At 29.7% G+C, this 11,695-nt stretch overlaps 1 protein-coding gene across 4 annotated transcripts; it reads left to right on the plus strand.

Moving 5' to 3' along the window:
- Positions 1–1,253: 1,253 nt before the first annotated feature.
- LOC101216759 (probable purine permease 10) lies at positions 1,254–3,451 on the plus strand. Of its 4 annotated transcripts, none has more exons than XM_004151055.3 (3): positions 1,254–1,429; positions 1,531–1,611; positions 2,042–3,451. In XM_004151055.3, the coding sequence occupies exons 2-3, from the start codon at positions 1,575–1,577 to the stop codon at positions 3,151–3,153; spliced, it is 1,149 nt and encodes a 382-aa protein (XP_004151103.1). In that variant the 5' UTR covers positions 1,254–1,429; positions 1,531–1,574; the 3' UTR covers positions 3,154–3,451. The 4 variants fall into 4 exon arrangements, with proteins under 4 accessions (XP_004151103.1, XP_031744217.1, XP_011657283.1 ...); XM_031888357.1 differs by having other exon boundaries at positions 2,177–3,451; XM_011658981.2 differs by having other exon boundaries at positions 1,254–1,411.
- Positions 3,452–11,695: the final 8,244 nt, after the last annotated feature.

An 11,695-nucleotide genomic window follows, 5' to 3' on the forward strand; every position in this document is an offset into this window, starting at 1 on the left:
GCAACAAAGCTCTATTTTATTGGAACTATATCACTAAAAACATCAACAAAGTAGAGAGAGCAACAAGGCTGTTGTTGATTATAATAATGTGATTAACTCTAAAAATGATAATGACTTTCAACATTATTCTAGTGGTAGCTTTGTTGAGTTTGGATGGGATACCAAATATGTTGAATCCCTCTCTCTATCAGTTTCTTACTCATCAGGTAATTAAATTCTCTTTCTAATCATATATATATATATATATATATATGAGTGTGTGCCTATAGTTACAATTTATTTTTATAAATCAACTGTAAAACAATCACGAGAAAATGAAACAATCATCCTAACAAATTTCTTACATTACTTTAGCACATAATACTGTCATGGTGAACATATGCATCAATTTGTTTGCTGAAAAATCTCAAATGACATCAAATAAAGGGGTCAGACAAATTTAATGGTATATCTATATGGCACATTACATAATTTTTTCAACAAAAATCATATATCTCAACCAGACAACTTAAACAACAATAATCTATAAAAATAAAAAAATAAAAACTCAAATTTGATTACTCACTTAACTTCAAAGAGGATGAATACGACATTGGAAACGGAGAGGAGTGGAGAAGAAATGGAGAGACATTCATCAGAGGATGAAAACAACGTTGAAATCGAAAAGGAGCGGAGAAGGAATGAAGAAGCGTTCACCGAAGTTAAAGTCGACACTAAAAACAGAGAGACGTGGAGAAAAAATGGATCAGAAAGGCATTCATCGAAGGCACCGAAGTTGAAGTGGAAGCGGGAGAGTTCAACGTGAGGTGAAGAACGAGCTTTCTTTCTTTTTTCTTTTTTTTAATGTTTTGTTTTGTTTTTTAGTTGAAGGGAAGAAAAGGGAGGGAAAATGAATGAAGGACAATTTGGACCTTTCACTTCCAATTTGTCCTAAAAATCTAGTTTGTCAAACTCAATCCTAAAACTTATTTATTCCCCTCTCTTTTTAGGCTCTCTCTCTCTCTTTTTTTTTTTTTGGGTAATTTCCCAAATATATATCATGATAAGTTTATTCCTTTTTTCTAGAAAGAATAAAAGCAAAAAGAAAATGGAACTATAGAAACAATAATTTTTTTTATCCTCTCCAATTTTGACTTGTATTCTCTAAAAAGTGGATTATTCTACTATTCATCAACTTGATCTCTCATGCCCCATCCTAGCAGTGTTGTTGAAATAAAAATTATGCATTTATTCACATTCAAATGTTCTTATATAGTTCAAAAAATGAAGAGTTTCTCATCTCATAATAATAATAATAATAATAATAAATTATTTTGTGTCTTCTCAACTTTTGTTTTGGTGCATTTGTCATGTTGAGCCAACAGGGTCCAATTGTTGTCCCAGAAAAAGACTCTTTCTGAGAAAAGAGTTTGTAGGCTTCTCATATTAAGTCAATCCAAAACCTTTTTTTCTTTTTTTCTTTTTTGTATTTACTACTATTATTCATTAATAAATACTGATTTCTCTTCTTCTTCTTCTGCTTCTTCATAGCTGGTCACTCTGCGTTTCACTGAGGAAGCTCTTCACTTTCATTCATGGGAGAAAATCAAGAAAAGTACATCCAAATAACAGGTCAGTGTTCATCAAATCATGAACAGAGTAAAAAAGAACATGGAACAAAATTAGCAAATCTTGAGAAAAATTATTTGGAGATTTGTCAGAAATTTAAATGACAGATAAAATTATGAGAAAACATGGATTCAAAATGTTCCTGCTCTATTTTTTTTTTTTAAAGAGAAACAAAGCTTTTCATTGTTGAGATGAAATGAGAGTAATCCTTAAATTACAAAAAGATATAGAAAATAGAAAAAGAGGGAATTAAAAAGGATTTATAGCCGAATATGCATTTGCAACCTTAACTCAAATTCAATGCTTATGATGAATAAGATTCAACACCTATTTGACATTCTATGAAGTAATTTTAGGAGACTTAAGCCATCAAACCTATATGTTTATGGCTAATCTCTTCTAATCTTCTTCATTTTAAACTGTCATCATTCAGAATCAGCCGAGCTAGCCAAAGAAGGAAATACCTCAGAATCTTCACAAACAATCATCAATCAAACAAAAATGACCCATAAAGCAAATTACATGAAGTGGCTAAAGATCTTTGTCTATATCATCTTTATCCTTCTAGGGCAGGCAGTGGCAACCCTCCTTGGAAGACTGTACTTTGACAAAGGAGGCAAAAGCAAATGGCTTGGAACCTTGGTCCAAGTAGCAGGCTTCCCCATCTTCTTTTCTTATTACATCATAATAGCAACCAATCAAAAAACAAACACAAACAACAACATTTCACAAACAGAACAACAACCAACCCTGTTGAAACTAGTTATGGTTTATCTCACATTAGGACTGCTTTTAGCTGCAGATTGCTACTTACTCTCCATTGGCCTCATGTACATCCCTGTCTCCACTTATTCCCTCATCTCTTCCTCACAATTAGCTTTCAATGCCATCTTCTCCTTCTTCCTCAACTCCCAAAAGTTCACTCCTCCAATCATCAACTCCCTTGTTCTCCTCACCATCTCCTCCACCCTCCTTGTCTTTCAAACAGAATCAGATGGTTCAGCCAACAACAAGACCTCTAAGGCCAAATACATACTTGGCTTCCTCTGCACCATTGCTGGATCAGCAGGCTATGGCCTAGTGCTTTCTTTGACACAGCTGTTCTTCAACAAGGTCATCAAAAGTGAGTCATTCAAGGCCATTATCGACTTGATCGTTTACCGGTCGTTTGTTGCTTGTCTAGCCATTGTTGTGGGGCTATTTGTGAGTGGAGAGTGGAGGGGTTTGAAGAAGGAGATGTATGAGTTTGAGTTGGGGAAAGTCTCTTATTTTATGACATTGATTTGGACAGCCATTGTGTGGAAAGTGTACACTGTTGGGTGTGTTGGTTTGATAGCTGAGGTTTCTTCTCTGTTTTCCAATGCTGTATCTGTTCTGGGATCGCCTGTAGTTCCTGTTGCAGCAGTGATCATTTTTCACGATAAGATGAGTGGGATGAAAGGTGTTGCAATGGCTTTGGCCGTTTGGGGTTTTATTTCCTATGCTTATCAGCAATATCTTGATGATTGTAACAAGTCCAAGGAGAATCCCAGAAGTTCATTGTGAAGAAAAGATGGAAAATTGAGGAACGTGGCATCATAGAATTAATTAAAAGCCATTTGGAATTAACTTCGGTTTAGCCCACCTTATGTTTACCCGTATAAATGTAATAGATCAATGAGAATAAAATAATGGACACCATTTCATTAATTTTAGGATCGTTCACTTGTGTTAAGCAATTATACTCATACCATCAAACTCCCATCCAAATTTGTAATCTGTAATAAAATAATACAATCGATTGGATGGATTGAGAGGGTTCAATCAGATTACGCCTGAAAATTATGTCTTGTCATTATCATTACCAATATAGTTATTGTTGTGGTTATCATTATCGTTGCTAAAATTTTCAATTTTGACATATTTATTGTTATCCGATATCGATACCGCTTGATGGATTGTGATAATTTTTATTGTATTTGTAATGTTTGATGGACTGTGATATCAATAGGTGATTGAAAAATTCAAATTATTAATATTATATCAACAGTTATTTAATCCTAAACGATATCATACGAAGTGTGTTAGAGATGGAGGGGAGATTAGTTGGAAGGTTAAGCACACTTTATTTTACTCATTGTAATCCACATTAGTACAATTGAAGATGGATGTAACCTAAGGGTGAATCCAAAGTGTAAAACATCTTATCTTTTATCTTTTTAATTTAATTTAATTTAATTTTAACCCTTATACTTTTTAAAAGAATATTTTACTAAAATATTGTTGTTTTTTAAAACTTATTATCAAAATAATGCTACCCTTTGATAAGGACAAGTTTTTCCTACTTATTAAAATAAAATAAAATAAAGAAGGAAAAACGGGTGAAGAGACTTCACCACTTTTATTTAAACTCTTATATCACTTTTTATCTTTTCTACCATCTAAAAAAACTTTAATTTAAATATTTTTTCCTGTCATTTCTTGATTATTTACTATTGAAAAAAAATCTAACATTTAAAATATATTTTTTTTACAAAAAAGCTTGATTTTAACCATTTGGAATAATTATCAATATTAATATTGTTAAAAGAGCAAATAAGGCCAAAAAGTGAAGATAATATCAAATTTGATCATAACCCACTAGAGATTAGGAAATTCTATATCCTAATTTTGATAAAATCAAAATAAATTCTACTGAAACTCTTATAATGGTTCTTATGAGTTATCTAATAATTTCTTACTTCTTCTCTAAGATTCAATTTCAATATTGATTTGGACACTATTGATGTAACGTGAGGGTACCAAATCTAAGTGATTTTGTTAAACTACTGTTTAGATTTATAGTGAAAGAAGAAGATACAATATCTAACATGCACTACAAGAAAATGGATGTCAAAAATCCTTTTCTAACGCATAAATATGCGTCGGGATCAGAGTCAAAGAAAATAAGTCGGTAATGGATCTCCCGACGCACAAAATATAGTGTCGGAAGATCCCTTGACATTTCCTGACGCACAAAATAAAGTGTTGGGAGATGTCAAGGGATCTTCAAACACTATATTTGTGCGTCGAGAGATGTCAAGGTATCTCTCGATGCTATATTTGCGTGTCGGGAGATCCTCTATTTTTTGTTTTTGCAAAACCGAGAATGATATCTAAGCAAACAAATGAAAAAATTAGCAAAGCTAAGACAAAATTAGAAGTAGGATTTAGAATTTTGGAGCAAAAATTAACTTAAATAAATAACTAACCGGAAGAGGTAGGGGCCACAATGACACCAGAAGGGAGAACCGAGAACATAAAGAACAATAACAACAAATTATATACTATATTGGGATGAGTTAAATATAATAAAAAAATTATAAACTTCTTCTGACACTGTTATGTATGGGAGAAGTTTATAATTTTTTTTATTAAATTACCTTATATCGACGTCACCTTATGTCGCATCGAGATTGTCAACCTTTCCCAACAGAGCTTCTATGATGTCGAGAGAAGCTTTTTTTCCGGCATCTGTGTTGTCCGTTAGGAAATACATATTTTCTTGTAGTGTGATAATGAAAAAAGAATAAAGAGATGACATCGAAAATGAGAAATGACAAATAAGGAAAAGATTATGGAAGAGGAGATGAAAAAATCACGAATAAGAAGATGTGAGAATATGAAGAAGGAGAAGTACTAATATGAAGAAGATGTATAAGCATTCAATGTGAAATTCGAAACCAACCAAAAAATGACAAGCAAATATGTGTCATTTATGTTGTTTGCAAATGGTCATATGATAAATATTGTTGATGGGGTTGATTATGACCAACCTCCACGTAAAAACTTAAATGGAATATAGAATCTAATTTGCACTTAAACTTAAATGCACAACCAGTGTGTGATGATAAAGAAATGCTAGCTAACAGTAAATATAGAGACTTTAAAACAGAAAATGGTGATGAATTCAAAGAGATGAACTTCGATGGTTGTGAACATGAATTTTCTTCAAATACATTCAATGAGTTGGACATGAATGTACTATATAGCGTTCTGGAATATGACAATCCATTTATAGTCTTGGTGGTGAGCGACAACATATTAAAATTGTATAAGGGAATGATTTGTGAAGACAAATAATGCTACTATATTGTTGGAATTTATGTCCTAAAATTCGTCGATCGTAAATATAATTTATTGACTGTTATTAATAAAGTGTTATTATTATAATTTCAAATAAATATTATTGATTATATTATTAGTTTTGTCTTAATAACCAAAATCCAATAAACTAACATTCTAAGTTATTAGACGCACGCACTTTTCGCCGACATTGTTTCTGGCATCGTAATTGTTTTGGTTTCTTGTAGTGGTAACACTACGGATACGACTTACTTTGTATTTGATACAAACACAATTATCCAACGTGGTCGTGTAGATGAATTGTGAGTGATGGTATTCTATGCAATAAATTTTCATAAGATCGAACCATGAAATAGTAACCACTAGATGTAACTTTGTTAACTAGTTAGGTTTCTATTTCACTAAGATGACCTAGGTAACTTTAGTTTTAATCCTTAGTATATTACGAACTCCTATTCGCAAGGGATTGTCTTTTGATTTGTACGGGTCAGAGTGTCCAGATCGTCGACTTAATATGCTTATTATTATAGGGACAAGATCGAGTGATAGGGAGGTGAGAACATAATTACACAAGATGAAATTCACTTCTTCCCCACTTTAGGGTAAGTAGATGAATGTTCTCTTAAATTGTGTCTCTAGAAGTTGAACAAATGGCTCTACCCTCTCTATAGCATGAGAGAGATTTCTATTTATTGGTTGGACTATAAACAGGTTCTTCATTAAAGAAGCACTGGTATTTAAGGGCTAGAGGTAACCCGTTGGTAAAATGATAATTTGATCCAGTTGGAGTTGCGAACACTCGTGAAGGACTAACTTATTGTGATTGGTCTATATATGTGGACATAGAAATATATCGACAGTGAGATGAGTTCAGTTGTGGTTAATGAGTTTAGTTAATTAATCTCATATCGTTGTAGCTTCTGATCTATAGGTCCATTAGATCTCATTCATAACTCGTAAAGAGTAATTAAATTTATTTATATTTGTTGTAATTTGAAATGTTCAATTTTACTTTGGGATTTAGTATAATGTATTGTTATACATAAGAATGTAAAGTTTATATTTTAATCAAACTTTATTATATAAATTTAATTTTGGATATGATTCAAAATTAATTTATAAGAGATAAAATATTTGAATGAGTTCAAAGATTATTTTAATGTAAATTGGATTCATATTAAAATTATTGGTTATGAAAAAATTTATATTTAAATATGATTCAAATTTAACGTCAGTTAAATATAAGATATTTAATTTAGTTATTAATTAATAGTTTAGTTTAATGTTATTTAATTAAATTTAATTAAATTCATATAAAACTACAAAATATTAGAGAAATATTTATTATATAAGATTTAAGTGAAATATTAATTAAATATAATTTAAATAATTATTAACTAATTGTTTAATGATTAATTAATTAGTTGATTTGAAATTTTTATTAATTTAATATTATTTAAATTTATAGAATGTCATGATTCTCTCCTACTATTTTTTCTAGCGTAAAAAAAAGAAAAATAAATTAGTTAAAATGCGGGGAAAGTGGATTTTTTTCTTTAGAAGGAGAAATATAAATTAATATTAAATTAAAAATAATAATTAATTAAAATGTGAGAGAAGATTAAATTAATTTAAATAATTTTTATTTAAAACGATGACTACTACATTTTTTAATTCAAAATCCTATTTTTTAATTTAAATTATTAATTAACACATTTAAAACTTTTTTTAGTTCAACACATTTTAATATTTACCGGTCACATTTTAACTAATTTCTTAAAACTCTTAATTTCCTCACATTTTAACTAATTCACATTTTAATTAAATTAAAGAAATTAAACTATAAAGATGAAGAAAAAAATTAAAAAGAAATAGAATCAAGACTGGACCAAGGAAGAAGAACAAAAACTGTATTATTTTCATAAATAGCTGTGAAAGAGTAATAATTTGATAAATAGTTTTTGAAAATTTAATATAAGTAAATTATGTAAAAAGAGAGTAAAAATTCTTTTAAACTGAATATATATATAAAGATAACAGAGAAATGGGCGAGATTTCAAAACTCACCCATGAAAAATAATAACATAAACGAATTATTTAGGTACAAGATCTAAATTGACTCAGAAATTTCACAAATGTCCTAAACTAAAATTTATATTTTCTTGATTAAGATTTAGTATATTTTTTAGACAACTATAACCTATTATTGTTAACATTCTTAGGGCTTCCATCTGTCGTCGGCAACGTCTTTATCCTTCAATTTTTTCTGTCTTTTCTTTTGACCGCAACGATTTTATATTATCTCTACCACGTTAATAATTTGAGTGCTTCCATCAGTCGTTGACAACGACTTCATCCTTCAATTTTTTTGGTCTTTTCTTCTAGTATTGACGATATATATTTTGGTCATGTTCATTATATTTTGTTTAATTTTCTATTTTTCCGTCCGATATACCCTTTCATACACGAATTATATATCCATTATATATATATATATATATATATATATATATATATAATATTATTTTTTACACATATGCTACTAAATAACACATTTATGTTTTGTGTTCTATTTTATATATACTACTGCATATATTCAATAATACATTCACAACTTTTTCTTTTAGTTAGGTAAGTTTTTCTTACTAAAATTATATCATAGTGTATACACATATTATGTAACAAATCAATATTTTTTATTTTAATTATTATATACTACTACAAAATACATATTTTATATATACTATTTATAAACTAGTTTAACAAATTGATAGTATAACCTTTCATTCATAAAATATACAATGTATTATTTCATATATACTATTCACAAACCACTTTTCCATTCAATCACTTTTTCATATAATTCTCTATATCTTCAATTATTTCATCAAAGTTCCTACGTCGCAAATATATTTAGTTTTCCTCGACATTACATATAATAGAGAACAACTAAAATATACACCGTATTATTCAATATATACTATAATTACGTGAAATATATGAAAAATAATGCAAAACGAAAGAAAGAATGGACGAAGAGAGAAATTGGAAAGTGAGAGAGAGAACGAGAGTAAAGAATTTTTGAACAAAATCACTAAAAGAAAAATAATTAAGAAATAATTTTTATTATAATATTATCATAATAGAATTAATCACTTACCATATTTATATAGGATATCTAATAAATGCAAATTTTAATCTTTGTTCATTTTTTAAAAAGTATATTATTAATAATAAATATGGGTAAATTGGTCATTTGGATCTTATATTTGTGTAAAATATTAGTCAATTTAAGACATTTCTTCAAAATTTGAAAAAATTAAGTCAATCTTGTAATATAGTATACAATTTTAGGTCATCTTAGTTAAAGATCCAAAGTAAAAACTAAAGAAAAAAAAGATTGAAAAGGAGAGAGAAACAAATGTAAAGGGAATAGAGAAAACAAAATGGAGTGAAAAAAAGATCGCACACAATGTTTTGTAATGCATTTCGCAAAAATGAGAAAATTTTAAAGATAATTGTAATTGATAACCATTTGAAAAATAATAATTAAGATTATAACAACATTTAGAAAAATTGTAAACATAGCAAAATTAAATAGAATACGTGATAAACTCATATGATCTATTAGTGATAGACCAATATTTACAACATGGTCTATATCATTGATGAAATTTGACAAATTTTGCTATATTTGTAAATTTTTTAAAATGTTGTTATATTTTAAATTTAATTGCTAAATTTGTTGCTATCTCAAATTTAAATTCTAAAGCCTCACCCGAAAAAATGGAAAAATGCTCTTAAAATTTGAATAATTTTGGTGAATTTACATTAACGTTTCATCTTCTCCTATCTTGAGGAGCACAATTTCTTCCCACTTCTTCTCTGATTACGTTAGGGTTAAAACCAACTTCTTCTAAATCCGATTTCCATTTTCTTCCTCGTCTGATTCACTATTATACTTCTTAGAAAACAAAAGAATGAGTTGAGATATTTTTTAGTTTACTATACACAGCTAGTTTGTTGCATATCTGACTTCTCTATTTTTTAGAAATATCTAACAAATATTGTTTTAGATTTGAGTTGCATGTTATAATTGTTGTGTAGAAATAATTGAGATTGACATCTGATTGCCACTTCCATTGATATTTGGAGATTGCCAACACTGTTTTAGATTTGAGTTGTATGTCATATAGTTGTAGAAATAATTCAGAATTCTCTAAAGAATGTGTGAGAAACATTTGAAAGTGGAAGAATTAGTGGACAAGTTGTTAAACATGATGTCAGTGACAATATATCTTACAAATTTGTCCGATACAAAATCACCTACGTTCCGAGCCCAAGTTTAGCAATTACAACAAAAGTACTTATCACTCCCTCTTCTGTGACTCTCGTGTTCCCTCACATTCATTATATTTAGTCTAAATATAATATTTCTACAATAACTACCAAACGAAAATTTTAGCAACAAGCACAAAAACTTTCAACACACACCTAATCTAGAGGATGTTAACTTAGGGGAGAACAAGTATTCCTTGCATGAGAATAAGATCCACAAAATCTACAAATCACATCCAATTATACATGGAAGGAATATTCCTTGCTTTAACATGTTGCTCAAATTGTCTTTACTAAATGAGTCAACCAATGCAACAACACTAAGGTCTTTTACTCTCAAGAACACAATGAGATTGCAATATTTGGAGAATGAACTTGCTAGAACAACTTGTAATTTTTCTAGTTTAGAATTTTTTTAAAAAATAAACACTTCGTGTTTTGAAATGAGTTTATGTCATTTATTTCTACGATACAATATTGGATAAATCAACTATCATTGAGTTGGAAAACTTGCTCGAATCAAGAAGAATTGAAGAAGAAACAAATGGTTGGCAACAAGCAATCTCAACCCGAGGTGGAAGTTGTTCTTTATGCAGAAGATAAGGGAAGAGCTAATTGTTCTTTCAAACGTTCTTGTAATGACAGCAATGATTCCAAGGTTGAAGTGCAAATTGACAAGGGATGTTTTAGGTGTGGCAAGCCAGGGCACATCAAACATGATTGTTAGACGAAGGTATAGTGTCTCATCGTTGTGGAATATGACTAAATTGTCCGAAACGGAAGCAAATGTTGTACATGAAAGTAACAAACCTTAGCAAGCTAAATGGGACTTGTTCCAAAGCCAAAGAATTTCAAGTTAGTTACTTGTAAATGAGTTTATAAATTGAACAAAAAGCTTGATGGTACTATTCATAGGAATAAACTTGTCTTCTCGCTCCTGATTTTCCACAACAATATGGTTTGCATTGTTTTCACTTTGATGAAGGTAGAACTCAATTGAGACACTTGATGCATTCTCTTCTTCCCATTTGATGCTTTTGGGATCTTTTGTCCACAGGAACATACAGGTACCAGTTGAGCTAAGCTCATGTTGGCACCTTCATCTTCTTTTACTAACCCTTTTTTTTTAATCAATTTTAGAACAATAACTGTCCTCCACTAAAATTTTAAAATATAGCTTTAAATATGTTTTAAAGAGTTTTGAATGTGCATAAATTTTGTGTCCTACTTTTTTAAATAGGGATTAAAATTAGCAATATACATATAGATAGAGATGACAGAAAACAAAAGTTTTGAAAGTACAGAAACTAAATTCAACAGAACCCACTTCCTTATCAAATACAATACAAATGCAAAGATATCAATAATAATAATTTAAAAAATCAGGCATCAAGGCTAGAGCAAGCAAGCCATGTGTTTGTTTTAAAAGAGTGGGACAACAAAACGGGGTCGTAAACTCTGTACTCCACAAGCAACAAGTCAAACCTCCCACAAGATGGAAGGAAGAATGAAACCTAACTCTCGAAAAGAGAATGAACTTTCAGCAATAAACCAAACAATTTGCAGAATATGTTCCCACCAGCAACACCATCGAAGCCTTCCCATCAAAACCCACAATACAAAAAAGAAAAAAAAAAATGCATTT

Source organism: Cucumis sativus, chromosome 1, assembly GCF_000004075.3.
Source record: "Cucumis sativus cultivar 9930 chromosome 1, Cucumber_9930_V3, whole genome shotgun sequence".
Taxonomy (NCBI): Eukaryota; Viridiplantae; Streptophyta; class Magnoliopsida; order Cucurbitales; family Cucurbitaceae; genus Cucumis; species Cucumis sativus.